The sequence below is a fragment of the Carassius carassius genome, chromosome 17, assembly GCF_963082965.1.
Source record: "Carassius carassius chromosome 17, fCarCar2.1, whole genome shotgun sequence".
In the NCBI taxonomy this organism is placed as follows: domain Eukaryota; kingdom Metazoa; phylum Chordata; class Actinopteri; order Cypriniformes; family Cyprinidae; genus Carassius; species Carassius carassius.
In genome coordinates this window covers 15,902,155-15,924,864 of record NC_081771.1, presented here as the reverse complement: position 1 = coordinate 15,924,864, position 22,710 = coordinate 15,902,155, and the positions used below count along the sequence as shown (strand labels likewise).

The 22,710-nt window shown below is 36.7% G+C and overlaps 2 protein-coding genes across 5 annotated transcripts in view; one reads left to right on the top strand and one right to left on the bottom strand.

The window, feature by feature from the left end:
* The window catches only part of LOC132161214 (ecotropic viral integration site 5 protein homolog), a 55,568-nt gene extending 40,742 nt beyond the window's left edge, over nt 1-14,826 (bottom strand). For 3 of the 4 annotated variants that reach the window (XM_059571103.1, XM_059571104.1, XM_059571108.1), the window contains exon 1: nt 14,807-14,826. In XM_059571103.1, coding sequence (XP_059427086.1) covers nt 14,807-14,809 — 3 coding nt within the window. In that variant the 5' untranslated portion in view covers nt 14,810-14,826. Of the gene's footprint in view, nt 1-13,926; nt 14,193-14,806 lie in introns of those variants that run through there. The other variant, XM_059571105.1, reaches the window with a different exon arrangement.
* Nucleotides 14,827-16,901: 2,075 nt separating this feature from the next.
* LOC132161213 (large ribosomal subunit protein uL18) lies at nt 16,902-21,980 on the top strand. The gene is made up of 8 exons (XM_059571102.1): nt 16,902-17,039; nt 17,492-17,561; nt 17,649-17,764; nt 17,931-18,065; nt 19,580-19,782; nt 20,066-20,243; nt 21,199-21,287; nt 21,821-21,980. Exons 1-8 carry the CDS (start codon nt 17,037-17,039, stop codon nt 21,915-21,917), a joined length of 891 nt encoding a protein of 296 aa, XP_059427085.1. The 5' UTR covers nt 16,902-17,036; the 3' UTR covers nt 21,918-21,980.
* Nucleotides 21,981-22,710: the final 730 nt, after the last annotated feature.

Sequence of the window (22,710 nt, the reverse complement as noted above, 5' to 3'; positions counted from 1 at the left end):
TAATCCTTTTTTCTCTGCACTGGATAAACAGAGCTGCATATTTGTTGGACAAAGACACATTAATTCATGACTCAAGTTTCTGTTGTGAGTGACCTTCACCTGACAGTGATATACTGTCAATAAAAGGAGAAGGAGAACAAGACAATGATGTGCATGCACTTTCCATCCACACTTCTGGAGGTTCAGGAGAAGGAAAAACAGACTACATGGACTTTTGAACATGCTGAAGTCAACACAATATCTTCCAGCAAACCATTAACTGGCCAGAGATACAAATGCAGAGTGAGAGCAAGAGAAGAGTGTTCATTAAAGACCAAAAGCAAATAACAATAACAGAGTGTGTCATTATTTCAAGCCGTGTAGAAACCTGCAGACATGCATGCTGGTGCAGATCCAGTGTTACACAAGAAAACAGGAAACAGCAGACAGATGACCAGTTTTTGGTGCTTTGACCCTGCATTGATACAATACAAAGAGTGGTACTCTACAGCTCCACAAAACAATTTCTGATTGCAAAATGTATCAATAATTTAAAAAGAATTAGATGCCTGATAAGTGCTAATGAACAGAGGAAAGTAGACAGACTTGAGTCAGACATGCTGTCTAGACTGACTTGATTTACCCAAGTTAAAACATAGGGGTGGGCGATATTGAAAAAATATCATATTACAATTCTTTTTAGAAATATCACAATTTTATCACAATTCTTTGTCATGTTGTTTTTACCATTTTGCAAGTTGTCTGAGCATTACAGCCAAACTAATTTCCCTATTATAAAGGCAAAGCCTTTCAAGGTAACAAAAAAAGAATGGCAGATGTTTAGGCCAAAGAGAGCGAAGATAAAACAGTTGCTGGTCCACAGTGACTTCCACAGTATTTTTTGCTACTATTAAAATTTAATGTGGACCAGTAACTGTTTGGTTACCCACATTCTTCAAAATATCTTCTTTTGTGTTCAGCACAAGAAAGAAATTAATACAGGTTTGGGACAATGTGACAGTGAGTAAATAAAAGAAATGAAATTTTAGGGTGATCTATCCCTGTAATGACAGTAGGCTGCATGTTTAATAGGCCTATTGTTCCTTTAAGACCTGCACGCATTAAATATACAGGCACGTATGCATTTTTCTCTCAACTGTTTACTTTCATTTCAGACATAACCAACTGAGTCTACATGTTATCCTTGTGTGTTTTGACAGTATTAGCGCAAAAGATAACTTGGTTCAATAACCAGGCGCTGTTTGACAGGTTTTAGCACACACGCTTCGGGTGTATGCGGTGCTCAGAAAAACCACAGATGAGACCAGCGCATGAATGAAACATTTTGAGTAAACACTGTTGTGAATGCATGTGGTGTAGTACAGTATATGATGGAGGCGCCAGAACAGCAGCTGATAGAATGTGCGCTGTAGCACCATACTACCATATTTCTTCAAAAGCAAATCGTGGAGACATTTTTACCATCCACGATCAAAAATATCGCAAACACCTACAGCAAAACAATCACTAATGTTTTTTTTTGTAACTTGTCCTAGTAACCTACAATGTTGTGATGATTACTTCTAGGGCTGCACAATAAATCGCATGCAATATTTAATGTGCATTTTGTCAGTAATGCCAGTTCTGTTATCAGCGGTAAATCTCCATCACGTCCATGCTTTCAAATGGAGCAGCATTTACTACACAGAGCAATCAATCATAACTTTTGCACTATATTCAAATATAAAATATATGATCTGAAGTTTTACAATAAACTTGTTAGAAAAAACACTAAGTAGTCTAGTTTTTCACAGGTAATCTTCCCTCTGTTGAAGCATTTTTGGTCACATTCAATCAGATTGATGTCTCAACGTGTCACACGTTTTAACGTATTTATAGAAGGCCATTTAAATATTTAGGAAAGATTTGCGAGTAGCTTCTCTTTTTGTAGTGGTTCTCCAGATTCTTCAGATATTGTCCTTTTCTGTTTTTTTCAGCTCATGTGTGACACGCTCTGTGAAGAACCATAAATTTAGAGCTAGGCATCATTCACACAGTGCTTTTGTTTTGACACTGGCAGTGGAATAGGTTAAACATGCAAAAACATGGGAGTGAACTTCTTTTAACTTGAACGCAGTGTTTTTAGAATGGCGTTCCATGCATGAGACACTGCAAGAGACGCAAGCACAACAGTCAAACATATCCATGTGTGTACACAGAAAAACAGCACAATCGAATAAAAAACCTGTAAAGATCTACTACTGTATGTCTGCTATTTCATGTTTGCATCATGGTGACAGGCTGAAAGCTGCTGTTGTCTTTAAAGAACATTTATAGTTAATAAACATCTACTGGTGTCATACCTTCAGTAATTTTGAAATTAAATTACCTTGACCTTTGAGATCTTCTTAAATAATTTTCCTCATATTATTTCTGAACACAATATGTCTAAGACAAGTTTTTACAATTTGCAGTTGAAGTTTTTGCATCTTTTCTGAAAAGATATTAAACGAGTGATTTGTTTAGATGTGCTGTCCCGATCTAGAAGTGCTTTTTGTTAACTGCAAGCCATTCTATTCACTGCGTGTTTACATTCCTCCGCAAGCACAGGTGAACTCCGCTTTACAGAAACTCACTGATCAAATCACAGAGAAAGAACAACAACACCCGGACTGTTTAAATCATTCTTGGGGACTTTAATAAAGCAAATCTCTCTCGTGAACTGCCAAAATACAGACATCACATCACATGTCCAACCAGAGTAATATATTGGATTACTGTTGCACCACAATAAAGGATGCATTTCACTCTGTTCCACAAGCAGCTTTGGGGCATTTTGATCACTGTTTGGTTCATCTTATACCAACCTACAGGCAGAAACTGAAGTGCTAAAACTGTATTAAAGACTGTTTAAAGACGGACTAATGAAGCAGAGCAGGATTTACAAGCTAGTTTTAACCTCACTGATTGGAGTGCTTTTGAAAATGCTGCCACTGATCTGGACGAGCTCACAGAGACTGCAACATCATATATCAGTTTCGGTGAAGATATGTGCATTCCTAGCAGGACTCATCTAACTTATAACAATGACAAACCATGGTTCACTGCAAAACTCAGACAGTTCCGTCAGGCCAAAGAATATGCTTACAGGAAAGGAGACAATGTCTTGAATAAACAGGCCAAATACACACTGGAAAAGGAGATCAGAGCAGCCAAGAGGAATTATTCTAAAAAAAAAAAAAAAAAAAACAGCAACTCTGCAACAGTGTGGAAAAGTCTTAAAGAGATCATCAATTACAAGACACCATCCCCTCAGCACTGTGTAGAATCAACAACTGGCAGACGATCTGAATGAGTTCTACTGCAGGTTTGAAAAACCACCCTACACTCGCCCTGAACACCTCTCCACACAACCATACACACTAGGGATGCAAACAATTAATCGATTATCAGTTAATTGTCGACAATAGATTGATCGATTAAGGCTGTCGATGGGCGGTTAACCGATGTAATATTGGGGTCAGTGCGGCTCATGTGCAGAACACGTGTGAGCGGCTGTGAGTGACGGTGACCATATATAAATGCATCATCATTCATTCAGTGTACTAATTAAGCTTTTAATATGATTTAAACTTTACATTAAAATAGAAACGACACAAAAGTTATTCAAGATGAAAAGCAATAGAAATGTAGTAACTAAGTCATTTCATCAGATAACTGCGCTTTGCAGGGATGCGGGACACAGGACAGGTAGTCTATTCATTCCTACAACTTGTTAATTTGTTCCTACGATTTATTAAATTGTGGCAATTGTCCATGTTTCGTTAGGGAACAAATTAATCAATCGAATGAATTCTTAATTCATGAAATCTTTAATTTGCCTTGCCATGTTTACCACACACAGTAAGAGATGCGATTAAAAGTGAAAGATAATCAAATAAACCTGCGAAATTAGAAGATTTAAGAAAACCATTAAACCAGAACAAAGCCACATTAATGAAGGCTATCTCGAACGACATCCAGAGGCATGCTCACGATACATAACATTTTCCTAACCCTGCGAACTGAAAAAAAAAAAATTATTTCTCAGCTCTTTCAATCGCGCCAGAGCCTGAAGCACACGTATATTGTAGCAATTCAAACTTACATCGCAGTCTGTTCATTATCAAAATAAAATACAGTCACCTGCAGGACATTACTGGACCCTTGCTGGATCCTCTTCTGTTTGCCTACAGAACAAACAGGTCTGTGGACGATGCAGTAAACATGAGACTGCATTATGTTCTGAAACATCTAGACAGACCAGTGACTTATGTGAGGATTGTGTTTGTGGACTTCAGCTCGGCCTTTAACAATACCATCCCAAACCTCCTCCTGCCCAAACTAACTCAGCTCTCCGTGCCCACCTCCATCTGTCAGTGGACAGGCAGCAGCTAGTGAGGCTGGGAAAATACACATCCAGCACCCATATAATCAGCACTGGAACACCTCAGGGCTGTGTTCTCTCCCCACTGTTCTTCTCCCTGTACACCAATGACTGAATATCTAAAGACCCCTCTGTCAAGCTCCTGAAGTTTGCAGACGACACCACACTCATTCAGGATGGTGACGAGTCTGCTTACAAACAGGAGGTTAAGGAGCTGGCTGTCTGGTGCAGTCTTAACAACCTGGAGTTCAACACGCTCAAAACAGTGAAGATGACAGTGGACTTCAGGAGAAACTCCCCTGCTCTCCCTTCACTCACCATCATGGTCAGCACTGTGACTGCAGTGGAGTCATTCATGTTCCTGGGCACCACAATCTCTCAGGACCTAAAGAAGGACACTTACATTGACTCCATTGTGAAAAAGGCCAAGCAGACGGTGTACTTCCTTTGCCAGCTGAGGAAGTTCAACCTGCAATAGGAGCTGCTGAAACAGTTCTACTCCCTATCAAATCTGACATCAGAACACTAGAGGATAGTCCGGACTGCTAAGCAAATCATTGGTACAACCCTCCCTTCTCTTCAAGAACTGTACTCATCCAGAGTGAGCAAAGGGCTAGCAAAATCACTCTGGACCCCTCACATCCAGCACACTCCCTCTTTGAACAGTTGCCATCTGGTCAACGCTACAGAGTACTGAGCACCAGAACGACCAGACACAGGAACAGTGTCTTCCCTCAGGCAATCTCATGAACACTTGACAATAACTGTGGAACACACAACACTATTTATACACTCATACACTTATTTATCTAACACACATACTTAGTCTACACTTCAAATGTGCACATAATATACCTGTACATATAAAACTGCCTATTGTAATATACCTGCACATACAATTGTCAATTTATATATTGTTATTCCTTATTTACTTGTTCTAGTTTTTTTGTTCTGTCGCTGTCATTCTGTTGCACTGCGGAAGCTTCTGTCATGAAAACAAATTCCTCATATGTGAAAACATACCTGACAATAAAGCTCATTCTGATTCAGATTAACATTTACATCATGTTGAAAACTTCATGTGTGCTGCACTTGGAAAAAAAAATTTTTTTTAAAGAAAAAGTAACCTGAATCATGTTGTAGTTACGTTTTCAAGTTGACTAGTTAAAAATCGTTAAAAAAATTTGAGAATCAGTCAAACATTCTAGAAAAATCTAGATAAATTTTTTTGCTAGATCGCCCAATCCTAGCTTTGAGTCTGATTCCCTGGTAATTTTTTAACTAAGCGAACAGGAGGCAGTCATGTCTCTAGCATAAGCTCTGTGACCTCCACTGTTTATGGATTCTGGTTCAGCTGTCCAAATAGTCCACAGGAGAGCCAACCTGTTGCCCTAACAACACACATCAATATAAAGAGAGCTTTAAAACAACAACTGACAAACACGGCATGGGGTTATTTTGGAAAACAGCTATTTATCATTTTCAACACCTGTTCACTACAAGGAATATCATTTTGCTTTAAGACAAGGGAGAGGTTGAGGCATTTTGCAACAGGCAAATCCAATCAATATGCTCAGTTTAAGTTAGCCTACAATACACTGGAAGCCCACTAAGAGGTTTAGTGTTTTTCACAATAACCAATTCCAGATTCACACTTATTCACACATTAAATCAATTTCACTCTTATTCAAGTTCTAATGAGGCATTCTGGGTGAAAACTGGACAAAATAATGTGCAGTGTAGCAATGGATTCCTAAATCTGCCATGTGCCATCCAATAACTGCAACAAGCTTTGTTCTTTGAAAATAAAGGAAGTCCCAGCCTTTCAAATGTTGTTGTGTGGTTTTGACGATAATTAATGTTAGCCAGTTTTTTACTTAACCTGTTGTCTTCATTATTTTAAGCATTTTTGAATAAATATGTCATGCAAAACAAGCCATTACAGCTTGTAACAAAACTTGTTTTTATTCTCCTGTTTGGCAAGTGTTTGTCATTTTCTGACAACAAAGAGTAGCAATAAAGAAAATAAAGATTTAATGCTAACACTTTAGCATAGAGACCAATTCTCACAAATTACTAGTTGCTTATTAACATGCCTATTATTAATAAATTGGCTGTTTATTAGTACTTTTAAAGCACATATTCTGCATGACCACATTCTACATCCCTAATCCTACCAAATACCTAAACATAATACTTACTACTATTAATAAGCATTAAATTAGGACTTGGACCTTAAAATAAAGTGTTTTTGATTTGACAAATATCATTACAATAATTGAAACTGACTTATATGAAAAAATGTATTGTGATAATTTTTTGGCCATATCATTTAACCCCACTGTTAAAACCACAGTCCAATGTTTGAATGCAATGTGTCTGTTTAGACCCATGCTTTTTAAAAACAAAACAAGAGAGAGGCTGAATGAAAATGCATTTCAATCTGTCTCAGTCTGTTTGTTAGTACCACCAAGTCATAGTAACAGTATATAATAGAAGCAGCTCTGGGCGTGTGACCCAAAGCGTGAAACTTATTGGTTTAAGTAATAATCATTCTACTGAACAATTCATGCAAGTCACATTTCTGCTTTTGACTTCCTTTGCTGTCATTTTCTGTGTGAGAAAGATTAAGTTCAATTAAACCCAGAATTTTCCTTTAAAATGTATTAAGTCTGGGTCATATGGGTAAGAATTGATATCTCTGTATTTTTTGGCCAATTTGCGATATATGGTGTATATATATATATATATATATATATATATATGTATATATATATATGTATTTTAGTTTTTGTAGTTGAGTTAAAAAAAAAAAAAAAAAAAAAAAAAAAAAATTATATATATATATATATTCTTTTTTTTTCACTCACCGCCCAATGTTGTCCTTCAAAACAATACATAGGCCTATTAAAGTCTATGAAAACAAATGAAGTGAATGTAACCATGTAAGCCTTAATATAATGTGCAAAATAAGGGTTAAAAATCACATTTCTTTCTAACATTTTAACATTGCAATCTAAAAACAAAAATAAGGCTTTTAAAGTGGAAGTTAAATTCACTAAGCTAAAAATAAAAATAATCAGTTGAGTTAGGCTATTTTGATTACCCCATTACAGTCACTGCTATCTATAAAAATAGACTTACTTGTAGGTTTAAAATTCTACTTCACATTTATTGTTGAACTACAAATATTTCAGCGGAATGTATATTTTAGTCAGAAATCTTGCGCTCCTATTTAATTGAGCTCTGTCTGTTTGGTATGTATGTGCACAGCGGCGCTCGCGTGAAAAAATTTAATATTTCCACGGCTTTTTAACATTTACAGATGGAAAATATACTGTACATGTGAAATGTAGGTTATGCATTCAGGAAGACAGCACATCTCAAACAAATTAAACGGCATGAGTAGCCTAGTGTCTCTGTTTTGGCACACACAGCCTTTCTGTCAGAGCATAGGATGGGCCGAACCGCTTAAACTAATATGCCAAACGAAACTATAAACTATGTCTTACCAGTTTTTAAAGGCCTTAATATGAAGATTGTCTCTGCTATATTTTCAGATGCACTCAACACTCATATCAAACTACTGTATACCGATATAAATTGTATTGCCTCATATCGAAGCGCTTATAAAGAAAATATTGATATATCATACAAACTCGATATACCACCCAGCCCTAAAATGCCATTTGAATCATTTGAACTGTGTGTCAGCACATCATAAATAGAACAAGGCAACAGTTTACTGTAGGGGATTTGTTGTATCGTGCAGTGCAATGTAGTAGGGTTGTGCCGATAGCCGATAGTATCGTGTATCGACGATAGTCAGAGATATCGACGATAGTCAGAGATATCGACGATAGCGGATGTCTCTGTTGATAGCCAAGACGATATTAGGCTCATTTTCCTATTAATGTATTAAATGATAATAATAATAATTAATATTTTTTATTGGGCGTCCTATTATAATTTTGCTATCAAACTGCCCAGCTATTCCACTTCAGCCTCACATTTCACACACACACACACACGTGTGCACGCATGCAAATGAGGAGTAGTTCCTGTAGCCGGTGAAGGAGTCTCCATCCACAAACAGACGTACATCGTATGCAGAGATAAGTTATTTCATTGGACTTTAACAAGTAATGTGAACAACCTACAGTACAGACCAAAAGTTTGGACACACCTTCTCATTCTCATCTCATCAAGGGCTATTTGACCAAGAAGGAGAGTGATGGGGTGCTGCGCCAGATGACCTGGCATCCACAGTCACCAGACCTGAACCCAATCAAGATGGTTTAGGGGTGAGCTGGACCGCAGACAGAAGGCAAAAAGGCCAACAAGTGCTAAGCATCTCTCGGGGAACTCCTTCAAGACTATTGGAAGACCATTTCAGGTGACTACCTCTTGAAGCTCATCAAGAGAATGCCAAGAGTGTGCAAAGCAGTAATCAAAGCAAAAGGTGGCTACTTTGAAGAACCTAGAATATGACATTTTCAGTTGTTTCACACTTTTTTGTTATGTATATAATTCCATATATAATTCCACATGTGTTAATTCATAGTTTTGATGCCTTCAGTGTGACTCTACTATTTTCATAGTCATGAAAATAAAGAAAACTCTTTGAATGAGAAGGTGTGTCCAAACTTTTGGTCTGTACTGTATATATGGGCAATATTTTAAACAAGCACTAACTGAGTTTAATGCCACAGTTATGTTAGAATGCATCTCATTCTTGTTTCTGTGGTGTCATGAGGCGCACGGTCCGGAGCTCTGTATGACTGATCCATCAGTTCAATTGAACTTTACTCCAAATATATGAACTTACCTGTTTTTAATTCTTTATATGTAATGTGTTCATTTATGTCCAATACTAGTGCTAAATTGTTGGACTTTAAATCTACTATTGATTTTCACCGATGACTTATTTTGCAGAACATTTAGACTGAAAACTTCCGCGCACAGATGTGGCAGGATGTGTGATATGACAGTTGCGTCCGACTATATATGAACTAGCTGTTTTAAATACAGTGTGATTATTTTTAACGTTAGTTTATCAGTATGTTTGAAAGTATATTTTTCAGATTATTGGTGATTCCATAGACTCTCTCGTGCACCTGCGTGGTTTAAAACACCAAATAGTTATGCTATGACAAGAACAAAGAGTATCTCTCTTGCTCCAACCATGCACAATAATATCATGTATCGTCAATCTCACAGGCTTACGATATGATGATTTGAAAAATTACCACATTGCCCAACACTACAATGTAGACTGCATCACTGATTATAATGGGTTCTATAGCATCCTGTCATGCTGCACCACACTGCATCCAGTGTAGACAGCATCGCTGATTATAATGGTTTCTATAGTATTCTGTCGCACCGCATGACGATAATCCAGTGTAGACATCATCACTAATTATAATGGTTTCTAAAGTATTCTGACAGACACTGATTATAATTGGTTTTATAGTATTCTAGTCGAGCCGCACCACAACGCATCCCGTGTAGACAGCATCACTGATTGTAATGGGTTCTATAGTATACCTGAAAAATCTAAAGCAATGTTTATTTCATCTGTATCTTTGTTCTATTATATTTATCTACTATTTTAATTAGTTGAGGCCTACTTTCTATGCTTATTTACTCACCTACAAAATCACCCCAGTCACTGATTATTTCTTTCCAATGTGAGTTTTTTTCCAATATCGTAGCCCTACAGCAGATGAACACTTCATGTATAGTCAATGACTTCTTACATGGCCCAGATGGTCTTCTCCCATATTATGTAACAAAGCACTGATTTACAACCACACTTTAGGGACTTATTGTAATGGAATGCTTTAAGTCTTCAAACCACACTAAGTTAAATGACGTCCTCTGTATGGGCCTGCAGCAGGAGGCCCATCTTGCAAGCGGCGTCTTATCAAGTGATCTTCAACAGCATGCGTAAATCAAGGCTGCAGTTCTAGTTTTTCACATTGTTTGTCAAAGGGGATGACAAGAACAAAGCAGTAACAATCTGAATACTGAATTATGAAAAGGCCAGCATAAGACAGATTGACATAACAGTAGAGTCAATGTTAGACCAACAATGCCATTTCGCTGTGCGAGACAAACAGGAATATTACCAATTGACCTACACAAACCTTAAACGAAGCAGATTTATTTTGTTGCATTGTATGTTTTCACTCTCTTTCAACAGTCAGCACTTTACTGTTAGGCAATGTGCAGGTTTGCTTACGTCTGTGCACTACTGCCTGACTCAATCATTTAAGGACAGAAATTCACCAAGTCATGCAGTCTGAAAAGGCAAGATACTCTTAAAAAGGGAACTCCAAAAATGCCTGTATGCAAAGCAAACACAAGTTCCATTTGCTCAGGTCAAATGGAAGCAAGATGTTTGTCTGAGGCACATGTGTGAGAAAGGAAGGTCAGAAAAACAGAGGGAGAAAAGAACAAGTTTAGACCAAACCACATGGAAGCCATTTAAAAGAAGATCCCCTGCAGGAATACTCTGTTTAGCTCTTGCTATTTTCAATTTGACAAATTGTATGAAGTGAGATGGAGCTAACATATTTGGACTGTGTGAATGAGAACAATGAACGATCCCAATATCCGATGCTTCAGGGTTACGGGGATAAAAATAACATTAAAGCAAAGCAACTCTGCCAGACAAGAAGCATTCCAGAAGGCAAGTAAAGGCAAGTCACTTGGTCACAAGACTTTGGTTATAATCTCAAGGTACACAGCCCAAGTTTACACCCACAATCCACCTCAAAAAACATCTGCCATCAAATATCACACCCTTCCCCTTCAAGTCAATCAACATCCAGCATTAGCAGTCCCACAATAACACAGATAAGTTACATTTATATTTACATTACAATTATTCATTTAGCTGACGCTTTTATCCAAAGCGACTTACAATTGCTATATATGTCAGAGGTGGCACGCCTCTGGAGCAACTAGGGGTTAAGTGTCTTGTTCAGGGACACATTGGTGTCTCACAGTGGATTTGAACCCGGGTCTCTCACACCAAAGGCATGCGTCTTATCCACTGCGCCAACACCACCCCTACCACCCTAGATCAAGTTCTGATCTAGAAGAATGTCAGAAGCATTTAGTTGTCATATTTAAGACTATCAGTCTGACAAATCTAATTCCTTTTTTTCTAAGGAAATTTAATCATATGACCGGCAAACATACCTCAGGTCATACTACAGTCCACTTCCTGAAGCTGCATGTTCCAGTAAAGTGTTACAACAGAACATAGCAATGCAGTTCGGTGTTCACAGAATAAGAAGGATGGGCTCATTACTAAAGTGGATCAGCAGCGATCAGAGGAGATCAGCAGTAAATCACTGCAAAGCCAGAGTTAGAGATCCAGTGGTTCACGTTTCACTCGTGACTCTAGCAACGCTGATGGGAACAGAGACCTTGAGAAAGTGGAGAAAGGTGCTTTTTCTTTTCTTCAGTATGGAATTCCTGGACTAGAAATCTCATCACCCTTGAAAATCTAAGCACCAAGGATATTACACTAAATGGAAAAGAGAAAAATATTGAACGAGTTGGCTGTTTTCCCAAAGCCATTTGCTAAAACATCGGTCAAATTTAAAAGCAGACTCAAAACTCATCTGTTTAGCTGTGCATTTATTGAATGAGCACTGTGCAATGTCCGAACTGACTGCACTATATTTTATCTATAATCACTTTCTATTCGTAACTGTTTTAAATTCATTTTAAGTCTTTTAAATCAACTTTTTTATCATTTTCAAAGTTTTTAAATTCCTTGTTTTATTGTTGTATTTCTTTATTATTATTATTATCTTTTCTTTTATGTAAAGCACTTCGAATTACCATTGTATATGAAATGTGCTATATAAATAAACATGCCTGGCCACTGATCAACTAAATCGACCACTCTGCATGGTCCTTATGTTTACATTTCATTAACAAACTGTAGCATCTAATATTTAGTCAAAATTGACCTTTAATGGTGACAATTAATAAACCTTAGAGATTATATTAAAATTTACTGTGGATAAAAAAAACGACTGTGAGGGATAGTTTTACAGTCTTTAAAATGGCGCACACTGTATCCTCCACATAATTTTCACAACTTTTAGAACTGTTTTATGGAGTTTCTGCTAACTAAATGTTATTTTCTGAGAGATATTTCATCAGCTGAACAATTGGTATATTGTTAAACAACAGTACAATCTATTGAATGTACTGTACTTCTATCCCTCACAGCCTCATTATTTATCTTAAGAGTACGCTATCCAAAATGTCTAAAACATAAAATCTAAAATTTGTTAGCCAGCCCTTTGACACATGATTCTAGGGTCTGACAATACATATTTACCTTTAAAGCAGCTTTTCCTCCAACATTTGCACTGAGATGACTAGAATGTTCTCAATACAAATATTTATTACTTAAAATTATGAAATAAACATGATGCTTTTTTAAAATCAGTTAAAATCAATCATCCCTTATTCTTAATGTCCTTGTTTCATATTTCACCAATTATGTAATTATTTTTATATGTTTATTTAAATAACTTTCAGATATATTTCAGATTTTGTCACAACCATGCAATGTAAAGTATAGGTATTATGGTTTGTACTAGAATTCACTGGGAACCTACTCAACGTCTCCGAAACCATTTAGGCACTAATATAAGATCCAAGCAAATAAGGCACCATATTAAAGTGGGTGCATGCAATAGAAATGCTGCCATGATTCTTGATGCATAATTTGTGCAAAAGTATGAAACCATAATGAATGAATGTCTTTGTTGCCTTTTATCATTGCACACCTCTAGTTTCCCTGATCAATGCATGCTGAGTTTCACCCATGGACTAGAGAACTTAACGTGGCACTGTGATCCGTGAAAATGTTGTGACCACACGCACATGCATTAACCTCTGTTGACCTGGGACAGTCGTATATGCCCACAAACATGTACCTGTTATTCAAAATTCTAAAAAGATAACGGGAAAAATAAGAAATCTACTGGTTTTTATGGCAAACAAAACATCGGGCAGCTCATAATATCAGTCGTACATTATATGTTTGCATGTAATTTGGTGTAAATTTGCATGTAAAAATTATAAATTGACAACATATGACAAATGAAACTTTGATTTAAAAAAAAACATATAATACATTACGCATACTGACTAACGTTGTGTCTTATTGAGATGTCTGAGACTCTGGCTAAAGGGGTTAGCAGTGGTGGCTAACTGATAGTCTAGACCTTAACTTGTAATACTAGGACTGTTTTAAGAGGCTCACTGACTCTTAAACCATATTTTAGTATTTGAACGGTGTTTTAGTAGCAGAAAAGAAGCTAACGTTAGACAAACTGAGCCTGAAGAATTTAAATGGACAACTAACGTTATATAAACACCCACAACAAACAACGGAGGCTGGTCGGCATTCACCTCTCCTGCAACAGGCACAGACAGGCATTCACACACACACTAGATTAAAACGGTCTCAAACGGTTTACCTTGAAGTCTTTCTCAATTCCAGGGGTTTTGGCTAAATATTAACTTTCCATGAAGCGAGGTAAAGTTGCGTAACCTTGCACACTCGCGTACACTGAGGGTTCAAGACCGACGTCAGCGGTCAGTTTTCACACAGGGGCAGGATTTCAACAGTCCAGTCCATATAGAGAGGCTGAGTGTATAAAGCCTATGTGCGCCGACAGCAATAGTTGCCGCAGCTCCTCCAGCAGTTACTCATGCCATAAGAAGACGGGCTTTGCGCTGCGGCTGCGCTGGACAGAACCGCGCATGCGCTGCCGCCTGCCTACATAGCTTATCAGCTCTCTACTACCCTCTGCTGCAAACTGTACATGGAAACACACGCTCTTGCCTTAAAAATGAATCTAAAACAATACATTTAAAACGTATAATATAATAAATCTAATTTAAAAAAATCAGGGCCCACCTTGTTTTGCTCAATGTGCATCTTCGGGTTACTAAATGTAGCTATAATATATAAACAGAGTGCAACCAGTCAATATGGGAAAACATAATAAACAACATGTAGTTATTTCAGAATCACTGACATAACAATTAGCCTATCTATTTGTTTTTCACAATACATGGCTACAGATACTAGAATAATTGGATACAAACAGATAGGCTAAGTAATTTCAAAGCAGTTCAACCTCATTTCTTTGTATCTAAAGCAATAGTTTCAACTTCAAGTCAATATTTCACTATTGTAATGTTTTTTGAATAACCCCCCTGTGTATTTCATGACAATAATCATATTCCTCCACTGTTTTTAATTACTTGCTGAATTGAGATTGTCCTTACTTTATTATATTCTCTTAAAAAGGCTCTTGTGAAAAGAATAGGCTGACAATTGATTAAACTCACCATTAGATGGCTAGGTCATCTGCAGAACATAGATTTCTCTTGAAACTTAGTGAATACATAGACCTTTTGGGTACACTTGATTGCAGATGTCGCCGCACAGTAACTAACTTTTCTGGTTTTGCTTGGCTGTGCTGTGCTGACGTTAATCTCATTTCTTTCTGATGTTGGACACACCTTTCTCTCTCCAACAATGCATCACTGACGCAGCAATCCAGCCTATTAGAATTGCTTTACGTGAAACCTATTTTAAGGAAGAAAAGGAGAGCGAGAGAGAGAATTAATTTCTCCATGTAATGAGGTTAATGTGTTCTCTTTTGAAGGTGTGTCTATTAAATTAATGTTAAGCTGTCAAACACTTTTTTTCTCAGCATTTCTAAAAAAGTAAACATATTAAGGAGGGCACTGTTTATTTTTACTCTGTTTACATTATTAAAAAAATTATTGCTCAAGATCTCATAGGTAACAGCCGTTGTTTATGTAGGTCCATCATAATGTAACTTCCTCCACATCTCAAACTGTGTAGCATCCTGTGGTAAAAAAATAACAACTGGGGGAATTATATTCAAATAATATTTGTAATAATTTTAAATTATTTTAAATAAATAATAATACTATTAAAATATCCACATGTTTACATAATTACAAAATTAATGACACACACACACACACACACAATTACAGCTTGATTGCTGTCCAATGTTCACACAGTAGTAAATAAATATTAATAATTAACTAATCATTGTAAAAAATATTAGAATTTTATCAACATTAAAACTCATGTAAAGTACAAACGAATTTAGGAACATATCATTTAGAGTACAAACAGCCATTAATAATAGGCTATGGATAGTGTAATAATAATCAAACCTCCAATTATGCAGATATAGCATTCTAAATAAAATACAAACAAATATTCAAATAACTTGGCAAAGAATCAGAAAAAAAGGAATTAACAACAATTCAAATTTTACAAAATAAACATCAAGACAAATAAAATAAACAAACAAAAAAAAAATGTAATAAAAAATGACACTGAATCTAAATATCTTCCATCCCAACAATAAATCTTTATAAGAATAAAAAAAAAATTGATTGATTTGGTTTATGTGGTATATTTGGTATATGGTTTAATTTAAATGATTTTTGTTTATTGGACTCTTTCTTTATAATAAACATTTGAAAAGTAGGGGAGCGGGACACAAAGTAACACTTTTTGATTTTCTCAGTTTGTGTAAATCCACATGGGGTTCAGAATGATTTGTTGTCTTTTTTTCACAGTAATTTTACACTTGTCTAGTACAAATATGTCGCTTTTTCTTTATTTACCCTCAAAAATATGGAAGTGAAATGTGACAACATGTACTGTACAATGTGGGGAATATATATATATATATATATATATTAGAATTAGAAATAATCTGATTTTGGAATTTGACAATGAACCCACTGCAACCATGCTTTGCTCATAAACGTCTTGAAATAATATTTTTTAAACATTAAAGATTGACTGTCAGTCTTTATTCACCTGTTTCTCGTTGTTTCTCATTAAAATTCATTAAAGTAAAAAGTGTAAATTGCATCACTAATGTCATAGAATAGCACATTGTATAATTTTCATGTGCCCCATCGGCTGCCTAGTGTCTTCTGCGTGTTATTAAAGCATTAAAAAACGATCTGAACTTATAAATAACAGATTGGGGATTAAAATAATAGAAGATTTGTCTCTTTTTAAAAGAATAATAAAAACAGATGAAAAATCTACTTAAGCCAGAATTTTAATTTAACTATGGTAAAATAAATGTTCAGCGATATCTTCAAAAGATTATTGAATTTTGGCGGACAGTTTATTCTATAAAATGTTGACATGGTAACTGATAAATACTGTAAATTTTGTTTTGCTAGCATGTGTGGAAAAAAAATCAACCCCGCGCTCCCCTAGACAGATAAACATAACTCCAGTCTTTCATGAAACAAAGCAATATGAGCTGTACAAAAGTCTTTTTTGATAATCATTCCTCGTGCACACACAAACATATTTTCGCTCGTATATTTCGTTATACATCCAAAAAAGCAGGTGTCGCTGTACTTTCCTCCACGCAGTGTTGTTTTTGACCGCTGTCGACGGTATTTACCACGCATGCGCACATCATTCTTTCTTTTTCCCGTGCAGCCGAGTCAAAACCCCAGTTTGACTCCAGGCTCCGGTTTAGGAGACTAAAAAGTCTACAAAATGGTCAGTACAGCGTCGCAATACTTCTATTTTTACGTTCCCTAAAGATTAATGATCTGTTTGGTGCCTTTACGTTGTAGAATGATGGGAGATAATCAAAGGATGACTTAAGATTTTCTCCGATAGACCGAGTTCAAACGTGGCTTATGGCTGATTTCAAGCCCTTCCCACATGAGTTTCAGATACATGCACACTATAGTGATTTTTGCAACATTAATGATGGTTTTCGGAACATGACACGCTTTCAAAAAAGCAAAATATGGTATTATATAAACACCTGCTCGTGTTTTTGCATGATTAATGCTAGCATGCTACGTCTTCAACACTTTATGGAGGCCTTTCAACACTTTACAATTATAACACGTCCGTTTTCATTGTAACAAAAATGTGCATTTGATTTGCGCCTGCAGGTTGGATCTCTGAAGTGAATGACTTTTTGAAATGTTGTCTTTTAGGGATTCGTTAAAGTAGTGAAGAACAAGGCCTACTTCAAGAGGTACCAGGTGAAGTTCAGGAGAAGGAGAGGTGAACCAGCAGTTTTAACACTAACAGTTATATAAAGTCACACTGACAGCCTTGGTTTTCATTGTTTTTTATCTTCCTGCTTCCTAGAGGGAAAAACTGATTACTTTGCCCGAAAGCGCCTGGTTATCCAAGACAAGAATAAGTACAACACACCCAAGTATAGGATGATTGTCCGCTTCTCCAACAGGGACATCATCTGCCAGGTGAGTGCAAAGATGTTCAAATGTCACATGACCAGCTATAGAGCGCTCATGTAGCAGGACGTCCTAAAATGACATGCATGTTCTCATTATTTGCGCCTCAACAGGTGAGTTGAATATCTCTGAAGATTTTGATTTGTTGACAGTCAACTGTGTTTTTGTTTTTCAGATTGCCTACGCCAAGATTGAGGGTGATGTTATAGTGTGTGCGGCTTACTCCCATGAGCTGCCCAAGTATGGCGTCAGTGTGGGTTTGACAAATTATGCTGCAGCTTACTGCACTGGGCTGCTGCTGGCCCGCAGGGTGAGTCTCACTTCCGCCACTTAATATTTGACCGTTTTACCCCTGAAATAAGTTCATGAAACTTTGCCTGCAGTTCTAGTGCTTCAAGAACTTGAAGAGTGGTTGCATTAAAGTAAACCTCTATTCTTTAGACATTCGTCATGTTGACAGAAATAAAGAAATATGACTTTACTGAGACATTTCGCATGCGGGAGATTGAATTAGTAAAATGGATTGCGTTGCATTAATCATGACTGAAACGGCAAAGTCTTGTGCACATCCTCTGCACAAAGTAATGTGCATCACGCCAGAGCGTGCGCTCATGTTTCACAGATGAACATAGGTCATAGGGTTTGGAACAACATTAGGGTAATTATTGACAATTTTCATTTTGAAGTGAACTTTCCATTTATAACCACAGTCACAATTAGTGTGTCCTAATTTGCATACTATCCATTTTAAATAGTATTCAAAATTAGAATACTAGTGTCCCAGATCATAGTAGGTTGAAATACATCGATACCTGAATAGTCTACCATTTCTGGAGGATATTCAAAGTGCATATCCATGCACACACTAATTAGTTAAGATTGCGCACAACCCAATGTGCTTTGAAAGAGGATTTGGTTCAGAAATATTTTATTCTTAATATGAGTAAAATGTTAAGTAGAAAGGTTTTGATAAAGGGGTTTGAGTGATCAATGTAATCTAACCTGCAGAAAAAAAGTAAATCTGCAACAACATTGAAAATATATAAAGATATGTTAGGCTCCTGTGAGGCGAGTTCATTGCATGAAGACCAACAATGGGCAGATTAACATGCTAGTCACTTTTATACAGTTGTATAGTGTAAACAGAGCTGTGGAGTGTGTGCAGCTGTATATGAGGAAATTGAGAAGATGATTGACAGGCATGGAGATATGTGAATTGAGATGCAGCAAATTTATATAATTGGTATTTAATTACAAATTGTCTACCTGTACTATAAGATTAATCTGGAATGGTCTTCCGTTGACCACTTGTGATATGCATATCTTCAATGGGCAGACTTCCTAACATGCGTCTCATTTGCCACATCAGTGTATTACAAATATGGAGTTTCAACCGAGATGCTCTTAAGTGCGGTACAACTTGGAACTTTAGATGTCTGTGCATCATGCGATCTTTCTCACTGCATGTTGTCATACTTGCTGTTACGGAGTTCTTTTGCAAGTATTCATGAATTTTTTTTTCTTTTATATCAGGCAAAGTTAAAAACCTTTGCACTGGCACCATGATTGTGTGTTAGATAAGTAGATCGTTCTTAGCTGTTGTGCAGAACTGTTCGGAACACATTAGCTTTATACAAATAGAATTTAGTCGTGTGGTTTTAACTATCTCTAAATGTAGCTTGAGTTATCACAATGTTTTGCACTTGTATTGAGTGCTGCCCTCTTACAATCCCTTAGCAGGTCTGTAAGGCTTGAGTAATCCAGGAAAATTGATACGAAGACAAACAAATGGTTACAACTGGTCCACTATGTGCTCTCTTCCAGCTGCTGAACAAATTTGGCCTTGACAAGGTGTACGAGGGCCAGGTGGAGATCACTGGGGATGAGTTTAATGTGGAGAGCATTGATGGGCAGCCAGGAGCTTTCACCTGCTACCTGGATGCAGGCCTGGCCAGAACCACCACTGGCAACAAGGTGTTCGGTGCCCTGAAGGGAGCGGTGGATGGAGGTCTCTCCATTCCTCACAGGTTGATCTTCCTTCTTACCGTTTATTTATGCATATTCTTGAAATATTGAGTGTGAGCAGTTTGTACTGGGTTTTCCCATGTCATATTTGGTCTTCTTGATGATGACACCGTTTGAAACTGAGCAGCTTGTAGTTGCCCAATTGATGTGATTTTTCAAGACGGGACTGATTTAGAGATTTGTTTACATTAGAAGCACCAAAATGTGCATGAGCTCTATTCATTAATGCCGAGTGTAATTGGAATCTAGTATATCCAGCATATGAGTTTTTAATCTTTGTCTTAGCACCAAGCGTTTCCCTGGCTATGACACTGAGAGCAAGGAGTTCAATGCAGAAGTTCACCGCAAGCACATCCTGGGCCTGAATATCTCTGAATACATGAGATCCTTGATGGAGGAGGATGAGGAAACCTACAAGAAACAGTTCTCTCGCTTCATCAAGAACGGCGTTACCCCTGATTCCGTATGTGCTGGGCTTTTTTTTTTTTCACTCTACAATTTTCAAATGTGAATTCTGCTTTCATAGATGTTTGATACTTACATTGTTAAAAGATCAGGTGAATCTTAGATTTAAAGAGATACTCAACCTAAAAACATTCTCATTTACTCACTCTCATGCCATCCTAGATGTGTATGGGTTCTGTGGAACAAAGATTTTTAGAAAAATAAATCCTCTCCAGCAATGCAATTAGATGAGTCCTCACTGTGGAATCTTTTTTTTTTTTTTTTCAGATTTCAGATGTAGCAGCATTTACTACAGTTTACAGTTCACTGACAAGCTACACAAAAAAAATCGCAGAAGATATAATTGTATGATTATGAAATCATTCGCGATTAATGAAAGCTGTTTGAGTAGCTTCTCCGTGAACTATGGCTCTGTGTAGTAAATGTTGCTCCATCTGGAAGCACGTGAAAATATCACATTTAATAACTTGTTTTTACTCCACTTCATAACATGTGTTTGAAAAAATCCTTCTGTGAGTGTGGCTTCTTACACAGAATAAGGCACGCCACATTTCACAGTTTTCTTAGCAGTGATAAAAGCTGTGTAGATTAGCATTGCATTATATACTTTATGTACTTTTTACTTTAAGAACTCATAAATCGTATATTGTTGTAGTTCTGTGTTAATTAGTCATGTTTCACAACGTGCTTGCATCAACAACATGCTGATGTTTACATAAAGCATGAGCTCTCATATGACCGTTGACTGAAATCAATGGCTTGTAGTTTAAAATATTGTTGTTTTTCCTCTTGCATACCATGCTTTTTGGGTGGAGTATCTCTAAGAATGGCAAATATTTATAGTTTCAGTTTCAAAATACTTGGCAGTTAAATTTGAATAACATTGGCTATTACAATAATGCTGGCTGCTAAATAACTGTTGCAATTAGTAATGTTATTAATCTCTTCCTCAGATGGAGGAAATGTACAAAAAGGCACACGCAGCCATCCGGGAGAACCCAGTGCACGAAAAGAAGCCCAAGCGGGAAGTCAAGAAGAAGAGGTATCTGTTTGTCATTTGGTTTCTTTGTCTTGTACTCTCTGGTGGTGATTGTGATTGTATTGCAGTCTCAGAGGCATGTTGTTTTTGCTCCTCTAAGTTATTTTGGCATTTTAACAATTTAGAAACTGACATTGGATGTCCACAAAAACTATTCTGCTGCTTGATGATGATACCTTTCAAACTGAGCAAACTGTAGTTGGTCCTTCATTTGCACAGTTGATGCAAACCTTTCAAGACGGGTCTGAGAGCAGTTTTGGTTAATTGATGGGCATTTAGTGTCAGAATAACCATTAGAAAGGTTTTATTTTAAACTACTGTGGAGGCATTTGTCAGCTAGACAGTAGAAAACATTAATGAATTATGCTTGGGACTACATAAATCGATAAACTTAACTAATGCTTGTTTTGTCAGGGAAAACATGGGTAGTGTCACATACTAAATTATTGTTTCTTTGAAATGTAATGCTATAGTCAGAAGTCCCGGGAAGAATTGCTTGCTACTTGTTTGCTGAAATTGAGTGGTTCTTCTTCTAGATGGAACCGTGCCAAGCTCACACTGGCTCAGAGAAAAGACCGTGTTGCCCAGAAGAAGGCCAGCTTCCTTCGGGCTCAAGCTGCAGAGGAGGACTAGAGCTCGAGCTTGCTTTTCTCCTCATTTGTGCAGAATTTGTTCTAATAAATAACAAAAAAGACACTCTTGTCTGTCTGATTGCTTGTCACATTGAGTTGTGAGGCTGTGCATGATTTGCAAATGTTTAGGATGATTAATACATTTCTTTGTCTTCACATCTGTGTGACTTTAGGGGAAACCATTAGAATTTACAGAATTAAAACAATGACATAATCTTTTCTTTCTGTCCACAATACTTCTATCAACACTCTTCTCTGAATGAGTGAATAAAAAAAAAAACAGCCATGCTTGAGGTTCAAAATACACTTTTACATTTTTAAAAGGGCCCTGAGTCCTAACTTAGGGGTATAAGTGTATATACCAATGCATTCAAAACAAAGATTAAATGTAAAAACGAAGCACTTGCATGACATTAACTGAAAATGGCCTATCAAAAGTAGCATTTAAACTGAATTATGAACAGGTCGTCTCTTTAGAACATGTTTGTGGTAGTTTGACAAAATTGACAACATAATTGTTCTAATCTATTGTATTGAGTAACCACGTTCAGTCTGAATATTATAATTAATGCAAATAATTTTCAGATCCTTTGTAGTTCAACAGAAAAGATTGAAGTGTTCTGAAATCTGGATTGTATATCATCTGCAGACTAGAGCAGGGGTTTTCATAATTTCTGATGCCAAGTGTTTCCTAAATTATCCCCATCAAAGTGACGTATATTTTCATGTATAAAGAAATGTTATCACTGTACTAAAGCAAAAGCAACTTATAAAAATATATTTACAGTATTTAC